Below are 17,602 nucleotides of genomic sequence, written 5' to 3' on the forward strand. Positions count from 1 at the left end.
TCTCCCCCCCCCCTCTCTCTCTCTCTCCCCCCTCTCTCTCATTTGTTTGACATTGACAAACTTTATATACTTTTCCCCCACATGAGAAATTAATTCTTTTAATTTGTTCTAGTTTGTGATTGACAACCATGTCCTCCCTTGTCTCTATCAGCTTCTCACACAAAATCACAAAAAAAACATCAAGAAAGAAGTCAAATTCAGGTATATGGATTCTCTCGCATATCCTCAAAAGATTCTTATGTGTCATCAACTATGATTATGTCATGCCTCAAACTCGACCCTAAAAGTTTGGGCATGACCACCTCAGAAACGGACATAAAACCTGATGAATATAACCTATGGGGCCTGAACGGAAGCATATATTAACATATAATAGCGTAACATAATACCCATTGAGCTACCACTATCATGCCAGGATCACAAATTACATAATGCAGATAAATATACAGAGACGTGCATCTGAAGACAGCTATGTACATATACATATACATCGATCTTAACAGACATTTAGGGTACAAATTAAAAACTTAACAAAACTCCATAACTTGAACGATCAACATCTAGGAGCTTAGATACTCAGGGATTGACAATTGGGTAACAAAAGCCACAAGTTAAGGTTGACCTCCAGGTTGAGTGCCTACAGAAACAAACATAGAATAGAGTGAGTCAAGCTCAGTGAATAATAGCACATAACAATTCAATGCTCAACGTGAATTATAATACATATTCGTGCATTTATCAATAAAGAGGACATATGGTTTATTTATTTCTGTATGCATAGCAAAGTATCTTTTTCAGAAAACTTGTCATATCTTGAATATTCGGGGTTTCATATTGCATCTAGGCATTTTGGGAAAATTATCCAGAAAGCGTATCATATCATAAACATATCAGAAGTTCATGGCATTTTTCTCATTTCAGAAATTACTTATCATATGAAACATTTCGTAACTCAAAATACGGATTTCATTAAACATTGTAGCATAGTCATGTTCAAAATCATTTATACTTAAAGTATCTTTTACAGAACGGCCTTGGCCCCAATCTTAAACACAGTGGCTTTAAGCCCTTAACAAAACGACATGAAATCCTTAACAAAATGGCATGAAGCCCTTAACAAAATGGCATGAAGCCCTTATCAGAATGGCATAAAGCCCTTGAAACACATTGGCATTAAAGCCCTTGAACATATGGATATATGAACCCAAGAGGTGTCTCACACGGATTCTAGAGGTGACTCACATCGTAGCACTTAGTTCCCTGTAGCACTTTCTTTCATACCAGAACGGCATAAGACCTTATCAGATTGGCATAAAGCCCATGTAATGGCATAAAGCCTGTGTAATGGCATAAAGCCCGTGTAATGGCATAAAGCCCTTGTCTTACATGTATGAACTCAAGAGGTGGCTCGTACGGATTCTAGCGGTATCCGTACAGCACTTTGTTTCATTCTTCATACAAAATGGCCATTGGCCTCATAACTTTCACATATGTACGGACTCAAGAGGTGGCTCGTACGGATTCTAGAGGTAACTCGCATTGCAGTACTTAGTTCCGTACAACACTTTGCTCCATACCAGAATTTCATAAGTCTGAAAGACCGAATCATCATATCATGTCTTAGCATAGCATAATTGGAACAGTAATGGAAATAATTCCAGTTTTCGTAGAATACCATTATGTAATAATGCCCATAGCTTGATTACAAATTAATACAGGTGTCTCGCAGACAACTGAATAATAATAATAACAACTATTAACTGAGGCCACATATATTGGTTTGAGTTACGAATAATCTTAGTTTCATACAGATACTTGGTTTAAAGATGAACATAATTCCATATACTCATTCAGAAACGACGTGGTTTGCTTATAAATAACAGAGAATTATTATTCGTTATTAACAGAACATAGTCATTTCAAAGTCATACCGATGTATGCCAATCTTTCAACGTTCACATTGACTTTCAATCATCATAAATGTTCGTGTAACACTTACAAGAAACAAAGCGTTAGTGATAATAGTTATCAATGATAAATAAAATGTATATCTTCGTACTATTCCTCATCGTGTGTTGGTGGAGCATTTATTCCTCCCGAAGCGTGTCCTACACACATATGAAGTCACACATTACTTCTCTAAATCATTTCCCTTAATTTCCTTTCTCATTTTAACATGATTCACAATGCTCATAATATAGTTCATTCGCAAATTTTTAGCATTATTTCAGAACACCTCAAAAATCCAATTAAACTTGTACACGTATAATTCAACCCACCAATTTCATGATTCTATTTTCAATTTGGGCAAAATCATTATTTATCATCACAAATTAACCTAGGGTTTCAAGAAAAATAAAGTTTTCCATAAAAATTCAAACTTCTCATACCATGACCTTACATCCCAATTTTCTCCTTGATTATACATCTAAGGGTCATACTCCATCACCTTAACCCATCAATCGAACCCTCAATGCTTCAAACCCGAAATTCCCAAATCTCATAATTTACTCTATTTGCTCAAAAATGCAAATTTGTACATTTATACAATGGAAAGACCACAAATCTATATTTTGATGTAAGTATTGAAGAGAACTAGGACCCCTACCTCCATAATCAAGCAAAGAAGTGAGCTTGAGAAGAAGCCTTCGCAAATCCGAGTTCCAATCGGGTAAAAACATTGATCTTCTCTTGTTCTCCATCCTTGATGAAAAAACCATGGTGGATTGTTCATCAAAATAGAGGAAATCAAGGTTTTGAGGCTAGGGTTTCGGACTTAGAAGAACATGAAAGAAGAGGGGAAAAAAGAAAATGTGGAAAAAGATCTCAAAATCTCGTTTTTACGTTGCTGTACTCGCCAAACCCGCTCAAGCGTCCTTATTCCCGCTCGAGCGTATCTGCTCCCAGCACAGACTCCAAAACTTCAAAACATGCGTAACTCACTCATCCGGACTCCGTTTTAGGTCGTTCTTGTGTCCAAATTGAAGCCCCGGAAATAAGCTTTCCAATGGTTCTAACCTCACATACAAATTTGAAGTATGGAAAAAGAAAAGGGCAAAATAGTAACTGTTGAACGTAACAAATTGTTCGAATTAAAGATTTTTGGTCCAATCTTACTTTACCATCAAATTACCATCTCAATCAATACTCCAAAATATAATAAGAAGGTTCCAAATACACTACTACAATGTCAAGGGCAATCTTACCTTTCACGCTCGAGCACTTCTACCTACGCTCGTGCGCGCACAGACCAATAAGGCAGTCCGCTCGAGCGTCAACTCCTTTGCTCGAGCAGAAATTCTCAACTCCCAGAATCTCAAGCCGTGTGCAAAATTGCTGGGAACCCCAAAAGTCCACTCGAGCGTCAAATCCTCCGCTCGAGCAGAGGGAAAAATTCTGGGTCGTCAGAGATTATGTGACACAACGTGGCACAAAACTCTCTTTGCTTTCATGTATTGTGTTCGTCGACCAGGACTGATTGGGTTCATTGGTGGAAATAAGGGCTTTTATCCTCATTTTATTCACGACTGATAGGACATTTGTTTTAATCTTTTCCAACTAACGTTTATCTAATCTAAAATCATTTGTTATTGAAGTTATAAATTTGAGTTAGAAATTTGGGCACAACTGGTTTATCATTAAAAGAGAGGCACACGCACTCATCATAACTGTTTCCTTATGGAACAACTCTTGTTATGTTTTGCAAATGGCATCTGGGTTGTGTTCTAGCTGTCTATTTTGATTTTCATAATTTCTTTGCAATGTTTGCTCTACACGAGGCTTTATATTTAAAGAAATATCTAGAAATTAGGTACTCTGTGTTCTGATCTATTCCCCCTCATAATGTGTATTGATCAGGTGCTAGCTTGGATTTGAGGAACATATATCTCCATGGTAACAAACTGGAACTCAACCGGTACCTTGTACAATGGTGAACACTAGCATTATAAATTTTGACTTTACTGGCATTCTATTTGGATTGTATTTTTTTCATGAAAGAACTTTTTCCAAGTTTTAAGTTGTAATAACTTTCACATATGGCTCTAATTTTGATATTCAAATGGAATGCTTAATTAAACTACAACGCTATACTGTTTGAATTCTTGTCATTGCTATTCCTAAAGTGCTGAACGTTACACTTATATGCCTTTTTATTTTATTCTATTTTATTTTATTTTTTTGCGACAGTAACAAGATGGTCGCCAGAAATCATGTTAGTGTTTTTCTTTGTTTTTTGCAACGGCAAAATAGCAGTTGCTACAAGTAGTTTAGATGGTCATGAATAATGTGCCACTGTTGCTTTCTCGTCGCAAAAAGTATTTGCGACCCAAAACATTTGCAACTCCCATTTGCCGTCACATGGGCCATCGCAAAAGGCCTTTTGCGACTTTTTTTTGTTATTTGCGACAGTTTATAGTGGTCACAAAAGTACCTTTTTTTTTTTTTTTTTACAGTTCATATATGCTTCTTTTAATTCCTAGCTTACTTAATTTGGAATCAATTTGATTTAATTCATATCTTTCTGTTCAGGTTGTGCACTACGATTGAAAACTTGTTTTTCAAATTCCACCTCCCCTAGCCCTGGTAAAAGTCTTCTTTTTTACACTCTTTCTATCTCTCTCATTCGAGATCAAAGGGTAGGCCTATTTCATGAGGCATCTTATATCACCAAGTGTGATGTTTAGCTTTGAATATCAATACTATGTGATGCAACTTGCCTATTCGATTTTAAAAGATTTATAACACTACACGATTGTGACCAACATCACCTCTGATTTTTATAAACCAATGTGGATCAATATAAGCAAATATCCACTTTGCAATACCAACAATTATTCACCATAAAAAAAAAAATTTTAAAAACCTTGTTTATTTTTTAATAGTCAATTTGAGGGAATAAGCTTGAACCTAGACATCATGCAAGGTAAGGGAGAGCCTCTTCCATTAGGCCAACTATTTGATATGATATGAAAATGTAAAATTAGATTTTTGTATTTCTTTGAAAACACAAGAGATTGATATCAACAATTCAAAAATGATAAAAGGCCTATGGGCAAAAAGTAAAGCTGGCATTGCCTCACACAATTGTTGAGCTAACGAGCAATGAATAAGTTGCTTGCAAATGTAACACAATAATAGTAATTAGTACATCAAATAGAACAATAATTAAATTGGTAATTAGAGATTTTGGAGTAAGAAAACATAATTTTATAAAGTAAAAATTGCCTATATAGAGACTTCAACCCCCAAGTGAAATACACAGAATATAAGATGTTCCCTCACTGTCCGAAGTGGTGCTTAACATATGCCTCACCTCTCATTCTTAGGATATATGAAAAAAAATAAGTGAAAAATAGTTGGAAACAAACCAAAATTCAATGGAAAGCAAACAACAATTCACAAGAAGACATATTAGGTTAAACCAATTGACCCATCATTCGGCCCAAATTCTAGTCCAAGAAACCCAAATAACCGTTTGTCTTCTAAACTCGATTTTGCCCGTTTGAACTGTCGTTCAACTGGCAACTCACTTGAACTGCTCGCTTTAATGAAGCGTTGGGGTTAACAGAAACATTCTAAAATATTAAGATGGTGGAAGGATTCAAACCTTCAACCTTTCACAAAGTATTATAGCAAGCTAACAAATAATTCACAAATTTGTTGCTTCTCACGCAAAAATAATAGTAACTTTTCTTTTAGTCACTTCATTTGATTTTATTTATGTATATATATTGACTTTCTTTCCCTCTAACTTAGTCCTTTCTTACAAATATATTACAAAATTATTTATTACATCATAGTTCAATTTCAGTTTACCTGTTGTTGAACCACAAACATGTCTACCCAATCATTTTTCTGGTTGGCTTATTGGTTTGATTTATAAAACATTGATTTGTATCAAACGCAGTCTATAACCATAGAGAAATGGGTGTAAGGCAATGAGAAAGTGAACAAGGGGCGCCGCATCGACACCTAGGTGCGATGAAAAATGGGCAAAGGTTCCCGCATTTTTCTGGACGAGCGCGGGTAAAAATGCTAGTCCAAGACTATAGATTTGGGATAGCCACTTGAAATATAGGAACTTTAACTGGTAAGACGATTAAATTGGAAAATGCCATGATTAGGAGGAGAGTTAGTATAGCATGCGTACAAGAAATTAAGTGGACGGGTGAGAAAGCTAGGGAGATTGAGGATACCAGTTTTAAACTGTATTATAGTGGTAAGGATAGATGGAAGAATGGGGTAGGAATCATAGTTGCGAAGGGACGTGTAGAAAATGTAATGGCGGTCATTAGGAAATGAGATAGGATTATATTAGTTAAACTAGTTATTGGAGGGAATATAGTGAACATTATTAGTTCATATGCCCGTCAAGTAGGATTAGATGATTAGACTAAGAGGATTTTTGGGAGCGAATGGATGAGATCTTACAGGAGATACTCGTAGGAGAGACCCTAGTTATAGGTGGAGATTTTAATGTCCATGTAGGCATAGATAAACTAGGCTATGAAAGGGTGCATGATGGATACGATTTTGGTGATAGAAATAAGGCTGACGAGAGTATCTTAGATTTTGTGTTGGCTTCTGACCTGGTGGTGGTCAATATTGTGCATAAGAAGATGAATGAGCATTTGAAAACTTTTAAGAGTTGGTCAGTTAATAGCCAAATAGATTACTTCTTAGTAAGAAAAGTGGACTGCCTAAAATGCAATGATTGTAAGGTGATTCCTGGAGAGAGCCTTACATCTCAACATAAGATTTTGGTACTAGACTTTTGTTTTAAAGGGCAATACCAAGCTAGAAAGGATGGTGGGCATCGTAGGATGGGATGGTGGGATCTAAAAGGGGATAAACTAGAAATATTTAAAAATAGAATGGTTAAGAAAGGTACTTGGGACTTGGAAGATGATGCTAATACTATGTGAAACTCAATGGCCAATTGTATAAGAAGAATCTCACGGGAAGTGCTAGGAGAGTTGAAAAGAACGGGACCCAACTCTAGGGAAACTTGGTGGTAGAGGGAAGAGGTTCAAGCAGTAATTAAGACGAAAAAAAAAAAAAAAAAAAAAAAAGAAGTGGCAGAAGGATAGAACTGAGGAAAACCTTAAGAGCTATAGATTGGCTAATAAGGGGGTTAAGAAAGTAGTGAGAGATGCTAAGTTGAAAGTTTATGAGGACCTATACACTAGACTAGACAGTAAGGAGGGAGAGAAGAGGGTATACAAAGTTGCTAAGATACGGGAGAGAAAAACAAGAGATTTTAATCAAGTTAAGTGCATCGAGAGTGAGGATTCTAAGGTATTGGTGAAGGATGAAGAGATTAAGGAGAGATTGAAAAACTATTTTGAGCAACTATTAAATGAGGAACATGGAAGTATGTCAATAAGGGAAGAAATAGCCAGTAATACGCCAAACCAAGACTATATGTTCCATCACAGGATTAGGAACTTTGAAGTGGAGATTGCACTTAAGAAGATGAAATTAAATAAGGTTTTAGGACCTGATGATATCCCTATTGAAGCTTGGAAGTGTTAGGTAAAAAGAGGGTTGCGTGGTTGACTAGGTTGTTTAGCAAAATTTTGTTGACTAAGAACATGCCAGATGACTAAAGGAAGAGTATTTTAGTGCCAATCTGTAAGAATAAAGGAGATGTCCAGAATTGCAACTATAGAGGAATCAAGCTAATGTATCATATAATGAAAGTGTGGAAGAGGGTGATGGAACACCGATTGCGAGATATAACAGAGGTGTCAGAAAATCAATTTGGGTTTATGCCTGGCAGGTCAACAATGAAAGCGATCTATCTTTTGAGAAGAGTAATAGAAAAGTATAGAGAAAAGAAAAGAGACATTCATATGGTGTTGATCGACCTTGAGAAAGCATATGATAAAGTGCCTCGGAATATAATATAGTGGGTGTTAGAAAAGAAAAGGTGACAAAATATTACATTGATATGATTAGGGACATGTATGAAGGGGTGGTAACTACTATTAGATTGCCTATTGGAGAGACAAATGAATTTCCTAGTACTGTAGAGTTACACCAAGAATCTAACTTAAGTCCTTATCTTTTTACTTTAGTTATAGATGAGTTGACGAGAAATATTCAGGATGATGTGCCATGGTGTATGCCTTTTGCAAACGATATCACACTAGTGGATAAGACTAGAGAAGGAGCTAACCCAAAGTCGGAGATTTGGAGAAAAACACTTGAATCTAAAGGATTCCGGATAAGCAGAACTAAGACAGAGTACATGGAGTGTAAATTTAGTAACAATAACAATGTAAGCAGAGGAGAAGTGAAGATTGAGAATCAAAAACTGCCTAAGAGTGAACATTTTCGTTATTTAGGGTCAATTATCACAACGGTGGGGGAGACTGATGCAGATGTGACCTATAGGATTAAGGCGGGATGGAGTAAGTGGAGAACTGCATCTGGGGTACTGTGCGATAAACGAATACCCACCAGACTAAAAGGTAAGTTCTATAAAATGACTATTAGACCAGCGATGTTGTATGGGACGGAATGTTGGGCAACCAAGAAACAACATGTAGATAAGATGAATGTGGCTGAGATAAGGATGCTAAGGTGGATGTGTGGCAAGACTAGACAAGACAGAATTAAGAATGAGTGTATTCGAGAATAGGTAGAAGTAGCACCGATAGAAGATAAGTTGAGAGAGAATCGATTGAGATAGTTTGGTCATATCCAACGGAGACCAATAGAGGCAGTAGTGAAGCGATGCAATGCAGTGACGGTAGATGGAAGTGTTAAGGACTAGGTAGGCCTAGATTAACGTTCGTTAGCGTTGTAAATAGAGATATAAATCTACTTAATTTGACTAACGAAATGGCCTTTGATAGAGCAGCGTGGAGAAAAATTATTTATGTAGTTGACCTCATTTGATAGGACTTAAGGTTTCATTTGGTTTGATTTGGTTTATATATATCGAGAAAATAAGATATAAAGATGAGGCGACTGAAAATAAGCCAATCCCTAACTTCACCACACCTCACAAGTTGGAAAGATACAAATCAAAAAATAAAAATATAAAAAATAATAAATAAATAAGTAAAATTGGGAAGATACCAACATAGCAACTCCTAAAGGAAGACACAATTGCAACCAAAAACAACATGACAATGAAAACACAACAATCCCTGTAGCAATGAAAATTTTAGAAGTAGAAAAAATTACCTATCAATATACTATTAAAAAAATAATTATATATCAATAATAAAATTTATCAATATTAATAATTAAAATCATAATATTTTTAATGAATTTGCAATTGTTCTTTTTATTTTTATTTTTATAAAACATATTGAATTGTAATTTTTCTTAAAAAATAACCAAAAAATAAGGCACTATCCATTGCAAAAGCATCAAAGCAAACTAACTCTTGCATCTCAATTGGTCAAAACTCCTGCATCTCACTAAGAGGTCAGTAGTTCAAATCTCCCCACCTGCGTATGAGGCTTATTTCCTGAATATGAATTGGGACTTTCTCTCCTACCTTTGGAAGTTTCTTTGTAAAAAGTTTGTATTGTATTTGATATTCATTATTATGATTGTAATTCATTAGATTTCATTATAATATCTTATATGAATTAAATATATGTATATATATATATAAGAAGAAGAAAAGAAAAAAAATCAAATAATTGAGACTTTCTCTCCTACATTTGTAAGTTTCTTTGTAAAAAGTTTATATTATAGTTGATATTCATTATTATGATTTTAATTCATTAGATTTCATTATAATATCTTATATGAATTAAATATATATATATATATATATATATATATAAGAAGAAAAGAAAAGAAAAGAAACAATCAAAGCAGGATCAAATCGTTTGGAGCATGTAAAAGTCTCTCTTTTTACCATATAAAAAAACGGTAGCCCACACAAGGAATATGTTTCCCAAACGCAATTGGATTCTCTCAAGTTAATCATTCAATTTGAGATAGCATTTGGACTTAGTAAGCTCAATTTGGAGACGATCTCGGTACTCCGACCCACTTTTTAAGACCCGTTGAGTATAATATTCATACAAAATATTAAGACAATTGTACATCGGTAGTTATATATTTAAATAACATTTTAAAAAAATATATATTAATGACAATCATAATTTCAAAAGTAATCATTCAATTTTTGTAATATAAATCTAATTCAAATATATAGTTATCGATATTTAACAATCTTAATTTTTTTTTTTACATGATTATTGTACTCAACGAGTATTAAAAGGTGAATGGTTTGAATCACCGAGATCAGTTCCAAAATCGGCTCACCAAGCCTAAAAACTCTCTCAAATTGAGATTATGGAACAAAACTCTTCCAATTGATTTTAACAAAAGTCTTCTCCAATGAATTTAAGGGTAAATTCCAAGAGGCTAAAAACATTTTGTAATTATTTTACATTTTTCCATTTCTCTTACAATTAAAATAAAATTTTCACTGAAACAAAATTAAACTTTTTTTTTTCCTCCTTACCACGGTTTTGAAATTTTCTTACAAAACTATCCATGTTTACATTATTTTAATCATTTGTAAACCAGAAACTGAAAGATTTAAATGAGTCTGCAAGGGCAGAACTATTATTGTTGAATCATTTAATGTCCATATGAAGATCAATATTAATTACGTATAAGAAAGTTATTAGGAACTCTTGAAGCATCCCGTGTCCATACTCTTTCATCAATCATTATTTATCATGTCTCTCATGTCCTTTAATCATCCAATACAAAATCATAATACTCCATCTTTTTTACCGATCATAATATCAGGGAGTATCACATGACCGTACTCTAAAAGTACTTAATAATCACCGGTAAGTTTAATGCCCCCGCCCCTGATGATTTATTTGTTGTATTTTTTTTAATTAAAATTTATTTGTTGTGCTTGAAAATCAGCTATTCAATCTTCTTCCACTCTATGGTACGGTACTAATTTTCAAATTGGAGAGCATGGTTAGCAAATGTTCTAAGTATTTATTTATTTATTGATAAAAAAAAAATAATTGCAAATATAAGAAATATTAACAATTAGTCACCAAGCTCAAGTTAAAGCCTAACAACTACTAATAGCTACATATAATCCCATAATGGGAAAAAATAAACCATTACAATAAAGTAATTTCAGAGGGTCAGAAATTAAAGTCCAAATTAAGTATGAACCAAAGTGTGGAGATCGCCTCTGTTAGGTGACTAGGAATGATTAAAGGAGCATGGGCTAAAGCCCAAGGAAAGTAGGCCATCAATGGGCGAAAGCAGGTCCGACCTGCCAAGGGTCCAAATAGACTCCATGAAGGAAAATGCCTAAGTTAAGTTGCAAAGGCAACACATGCAACGGTCAAGTTGCAGAGGCAACACATGCAGTGAGAAAGTTACTAAGGCACTTTGCCTCAGCGCCGCCATTCCTAATATCTTCGGTTCCGCTGCCATTCAAAGTAGCTGAGCAAAAGAAAAAACCGACGCAACTAAGTTGCAGAGGCAACCATTGCGAAGGCACTTCGTCCCAGCACCACCATTTCAAGTAACATTGGTACCACCACCATCTCAAGTAATGTCGGTACCACAGCCATTTGAAGTTGCTGTTGGGAGGAGAAAACCAAAGCAACTAAGTTGTAGAGGCAATACCTGCAGTGCCCAAGTTGCGGAGGCATTCTGTCGTCACCGCCATCTCTAATATTTTCGGTCCTACCGTCTAAACTCACTGTGGGAAATGGTTACCACAGCAATTACGACCGCAGCAACTAAAGTTGCAAAGGGAATATCCTGCCAAAGTGATAGCAACCTTTGAGAGAGGTTTCCCTCTGCAAGTAGAGGCTAATGCTTGGTGCTGATAGTAGGCCCCAAGGAATTACTAGCCTAGGGCTGATAGCAGGCCCCAAAGTTCATTTAACTTGGCGCTGATAGCAGGCCCCAAGACTTACTGGTTAGAGCTTATAGCAAACCCAGAGATACTAGTTTACCGCGGCAATCCTGCGAAAATGGAAGCAGGGTAGCCCGAGCATAAGGGACTCCCTTTCCATTACCCAAGTCATGGACCTGCCCTGGTCACACAAGCAAGACTGAGGAACCCCCTTGGGCTTGGTACTAAGGCACATCATGGCTGATAGCAGGCTTGGCTGTGGCCTTCGCCCTGGAAGGCTGGGGAGCTTGTGGTTAGGTAGCTAAGGGTGGAGGTTTTGCTGAAGTGAATAAAAACATAGCCGATAACAGGCTAATGGAGTCCTAAGAATGTATATACCAGCCAAATAGAACTAAGAAGGCAACTGCAGCGACAAGGTTCACCGCTGCAAGTACACTTGTTGAGATTCAGGCTGAGAAGGCAAGTGCAGAGGCAAACACTCCCGCTACAACTGCACTTGCTGAGGCTCAAAAGGGAGTTGCAGTGCCAAACACTCTCGTCGCAACTACACTTGTTGAGGCTCAAAAAGGTAGTTGTGGAGGCAAACAGATAGTACATAGTACATGCAGAGGGACATGTGGCACCTTCAACCTGGTGGCTCAAGGCAGGATATTCCATGTGATCCTCTAGGACACATGTCTTCTCTCTATTTGGCCACTTGGTATCCTCTTGGCACCAAGGAAAATCCTATAAATAGGACCCATTTCCCAATGTTCAAAGAGAGGAATTTTGGGGATTTGAGGGAGACGCTACCCATTTTGGTACTGTCATATATTTCTTCATGAGCCACTCGCTTCACCCTCACCCAGCTACACACTCTTCAACTCCCAGATAGTTGCTGCTACTCATTCTCCAGCCACTTCCATTATTGTTGGACCATTAACATAGTTTTACCTCTCTAATCACCTTCCTAACCTTGAATCTCCCTAAATTTTTGGTGACTCCGCTAGCGAGGCTACTTTGTTGATGGTTCATACCCGTAGTGGTTTACACACTTCACTGGAAAAAAATGGCAGAGGATGAAGTTCAGCAACCCCCATGGTAGCAAAGCTCTTCCAATGGCGGAGCAGCACATGTGGAGGACCGTGACCACAGTGTTGTGGTTAAGGCAGTTCAGTAACTCCAAGATGCGCAGAGGGAGATTTTGGGAGCTTTGCAAACTCTCATTGAGGCTATTATGGCCATGGCTTCTCGGCCAGCTACAGTGCAAGCACCTCTGCCTGTAGTAGTCCTAAGCCTAATGCCTAACATGTTCCCTGAGGTTCGGGCTCCGATCCAGGTGCCTTCGGTGGTACCTCAGGCAAATGGTACAGTCGCTGGTTTAGCTACCCCGGAGCAGACTAGACGATTCCAGTCCACTCACTTTGTTACTCTAGCCGATGTACAAGCTATGCTCAAGCAAGTGCATAGCAAGAAGCAACTACCATCTCTTCCTGCCCCAGATGTGAAACCCCCATACTCTCAGGAGATATTGACCATACCCTACCCAACTAGGTATACAGTACCCAAGTTTATTAAGTTTGATGGAAAACAAGGCAATGCCAGAGAACACGTGGTGAGGTTCATTGAAACTCTTGGTCTCCATGGTAGTGACCACTCTCTGCATCTTCGGGAATTCTCCAAATCACTTACTGAAAGGGCTTACAGTTGGTATGTGAACTTGGCTCCAAACTCGATCAAAAGTTGGGAGGAGATGATGAACAAGTTCCACACGAAGTTCTTCCAAGTCCAAGAGAAAGTTACAACCCTCACACTTGGGCTAGATGTCCAAAAAGAAGGCCAAGATATACTGGACTATGTTAAAAGGTTCCAAGATAAGGCTATTGACTGTTATGAACCAGTGGATGAGGCCTATTTATTCAGCATACATGTGGAGGGTGCCATACGCGACTACAAAATTTCCTTGGTGAACCATAATCTGCCAACCTTTTTAGCCTTGATTGAGGCAGCTAGGAACCCCAGTACCACTGATCCTTTGCATAGATCTCGTGACAGCCACCGCTACTTCCGCAGTAGCAGAGTTGCTATGTTAACCTCTACGGGAGGGAGCCGCTCGCAAGAGGAGGCGTCGTCCTCTCGAAAGAGAAAGAGTTATGAGGACATAAATCCATATCCTTGTAGCCTTAAGAATGTTAAGACCTTGGTTAAAGAATGGATAGCTAATGGTGAACTTACTTTGCCTCCGGTTGATGTCCCTCTAGCCAAGAAGGACAAGGAAAACCCAAATTACTGTGTTTATCACAAAACCACCAGACACCCCACTAAGGACTGTCAGACTTTGAAAAGTATCTTCAAGAAGAAAATTGAAGCAAATGAGCTGAAGTTCAAAGACACCGATAATCGTGACGTAAGGAAGGACCTTATCCTAATCACAAAGAGAATAGGAAGAATGTACATATGATTGGGTACCTAGGGCCCATGTGTTATCAAGTGCACATGGCGTCCTACTATGATGAGTTAGAAGAAATCGTGTGTGGCTATCTCCCTGAGACAGTACCTGCAGAGGCAAAATTTGCAGAGGATACTCATGCTCAGGCCCTGCAAAACTCTATTAAATTTCACACCTTCTTTGACCAGCTGGGGCTGAGCCAAGCCGCTGGGTTGGAAGCGACAAAGGCCCCCATTAACATCCCCAAAGTGCACCACGTTGAAGTTGCTGAGGCTAAGGAGTATGTGCCTCGACACATCCAGGAAGATTACGAGGCCATTACTTTTTCAGAAGCAGACAGAGCATACCCATTTCCTCATAACTGTTTTCTTTTTGTCATAGCTTACATCAATGATGTAGAGTTCAAGTGTGCTTTCCTTGATGATGGGGTGTCCATAAACATCATCACTACTGACACCTTTGCAAAGGCTAGTATCCAGAGTCTGGGATGGTTCGCCAACCCATCACTATAACGGGATTTGGTGGTGAGAAGAAGGTTACTAAGGGCTATATTGTACTGGACTTAGTAGTTGGCGAGATCTACTTCACCACTAAGTTCCATGTGATTGAAGCGAATAGAAATTACCACATGATACTTGGTAGAGCTTGGATGCACCGATATGGAGCTATCCCATCAAGTTATCACCAATGCGTAAAGGCAAAGTTGGGAAAGCGCACAGTGACCATAAATGTGTCTGAAAATCCATTCGGAGTGGAGGGGGCACACTATTTGGATCCAGTTTTCTTTACTGAGCTCTCAACGGATGAAACTCCAAGGGCTGGTAAAGTTGCAAGGGTAAAATTGGTGAAGTGGAAAGCCATTCGAGATGCAGGGGCTATTCCAAACAGTAGTGGGCAGAAACGGAGCAGCAAGTCCACCTCTACCCAAGATTGTTAAGGTGCGTGAGGGCAGTAAGACAATTTACTACCTATGACGGTCTTGGGGGCCAAACTTCATATCTTGGGAGGATGGTCCCGAGACGAATAAATGTGACGGTGATAAGTCCTAAAAAGGGTTGGTGGAGACGCCTGAGCTCGCCTCTGAATGCATGTAAGATAGATCCAAAGCGCAGTAGGAGGTACTTTCTTAGGTCAACCTCAGTGACTTACCCAGATAGAGCAAGCCTGTGTTAATCAGTGATACAATTGCTCCAGCAGCTAAGGCAGAATTGATAACACTACTAAAGCGATGTAGTGACATCTTTGCTTGGGCATACGATGAGATGCCTGGTCTTGACCCATCCCTTGTCACTCATCATCTAGACACTTTTCCCAACTCTAAACCAATCAAGAAGCATGCTCGAAAGTATCACCCTGATCTTGAAACAAAGATTAAGGCGGAGGTAGAAAAGTTACAAAGGGCCAAGTTCATCGAGCCCATACAGTACCGAACCTGGCTAGCAAATATTGTGCCTATGCAGAAGAAGAATGGTCAGATCAGGGTCTGTGTTTCGCGACTTGAATAAGGCCTGCCCAAGAGATGAGTTTCCATTGCCCCATGTTGACACACTTGTCGATTCTACTATGGGCCATCAGATGTTCTCCTTCATGGATGGGTTCAATGGTTGTAACCAGATCAAAATGGCACCAGAAGATGCAAAAAAGACAGCTTTCAGAATGCCCTTGGGAAATTTTTTCTATCCAGTGATGCCCTCCGATTTGAAAAATGGGGGGGTAACTTACCAACTGGCTATGACTGCAGTGTTAAATGACATGTTGCATCATGAAGTGGAAGTATATGTGGATGATCTGGTGGTCATGTCTACTAAGGTAAAGCGACACCTCTGCGACTTGGAAAAAGTTTTTCAGCGTTGCTGCAAATTCTATCTAAAGATGAACCCTCTCAAGTGTGCCTTTGGAGTTACCACTGTCAAGTTTCTTGGCTTTCTTGTACACCAGCAAGGGATCGAAGTAGATGGGGATAAGATCAAGTCAATCATGGAGATGCCACCACCACGCTCTCGAAAGGCCTTGAAGAAATTCCTAGGCAATGTGTCATACCTCAGGAGGTTCATTCCAGCCCTTGCTGAGATAACTTTTTCCTTTGGGACATTGCTGAAAGGGAATCACAAGTTTGAATGGTTACAAGAACACCAATAGGCATTTGATATGGTGAAGAAAGCACTTACCTCACCACTTACAATGATTGCCCCACAACCCGAAAAGCCTCTGCTAGTGTACCTGACCTCTATACCTTAGACTATTGGAGATCTACTTGCCCAAGACATAGATGGCATTGAGAAGCCAATCTATTACATCAGTCACAAAGTCAATGGTGCCTAGTCGCGATATACCCTAATTGAGAGGCATTGTTTAGCCTTAATCTTCACAGCGCAAAAGTTGCACCACTATTTTTCGGCACACCCGATCCAGGTTATGACCCAAAGTGATCCAATCTGGTACTTGCTGAGCAAGCCCGCTCTGACTAGAAGAATGGCAAGATGGCTTTTGCCTCTAGCAGAATATGACATTACTTGTGTTACTCCCAAGGCTATTAAGAGCCAAGCACTTGCATACTTGCTGGCCCAATTCTCATTCGGTGAACATGAACCTGCAGAGGTACCTCTACTAGGTGAGGTCCATGTCTCAGCAACTACAGTTGAGACTTATTGGGACTTAAAATTTGATGAAGCTTCCGGAGCCAGAAAAGGTGGAGCTGGCATAACACTAATCAATCAAGAAGGAGAGAAGTCTCATCTATCATATAAGCTTCACTTCGAATGTTCAAACAACGTGGCTGAATATGAGGCATTGATACTAGGTCTAATTGCTGCCCAAAAGAATGGCCTCCACAAGTTGAAAATTTGGAGCTACTCCAAGCTAGTTATCAAACAAACAATGGGTGATTTCACATTAAAGGAGCCTCTGTTGGCGCCATATTGCACCATGGCTCAAAGGTTGTTCACTCAGTTTGATGATGTCCAAATCCAGCATACTCTTTGAGCACACAACCGTTTCCCCGATGCCTTGGCTACACTGGGGCAAAGGTGGATATACCAGATGATAGTATACCCATCGTCATCGAGAAAAGAACAACACTAGTAGTATTAGCCAAAGAACATACAAAGCAAGATGCTGAGGGGTGGAAAGTAGATATAATCCAGCAATTGAAAGTAGGCCAGGGAACAATCAAACCAGCAAAACTTGCATCATTTCTGCTCCTCAGAGGAGAGTTGTATTTTTGTGGTCCCAACAACCTGCTGGCAAGGTGCGTCGGCAGACAAGAAGCAACTTACAAACTTAAGTAGATCCAT

The 17,602-nt window shown here is 38.6% G+C and overlaps 1 protein-coding gene across 1 annotated transcript; it reads left to right on the forward strand.

Annotated features, from left to right (window-relative positions):
- Positions 1–16,781: 16,781 nt before the first annotated feature.
- On the forward strand, positions 16,782–17,291 carry LOC114316894 (uncharacterized). The gene has a single exon (XM_028263591.2). The coding sequence runs from the start codon at positions 16,782–16,784 to the stop codon at positions 17,289–17,291; it is 510 nt and encodes a 169-aa protein (XP_028119392.2).
- The last annotated feature ends 311 nt before the right edge of the window (positions 17,292–17,602 follow it).

The sequence above is a fragment of the Camellia sinensis genome, chromosome 9, assembly GCF_055761805.1.
Source record: "Camellia sinensis isolate YWXY chromosome 9, ASM5576180v1, whole genome shotgun sequence".
Classification (NCBI taxonomy): domain Eukaryota; kingdom Viridiplantae; phylum Streptophyta; class Magnoliopsida; order Ericales; family Theaceae; genus Camellia; species Camellia sinensis.

Bases quoted from the DNA above. Each gene is read 5' to 3' on its own strand.
- LOC114316894 (XM_028263591.2), top strand. From the start codon at position 16,782: ATGGCAAGATGGCTTTTGCCTCTAGCAGAATATGACATTACTTGTGTT.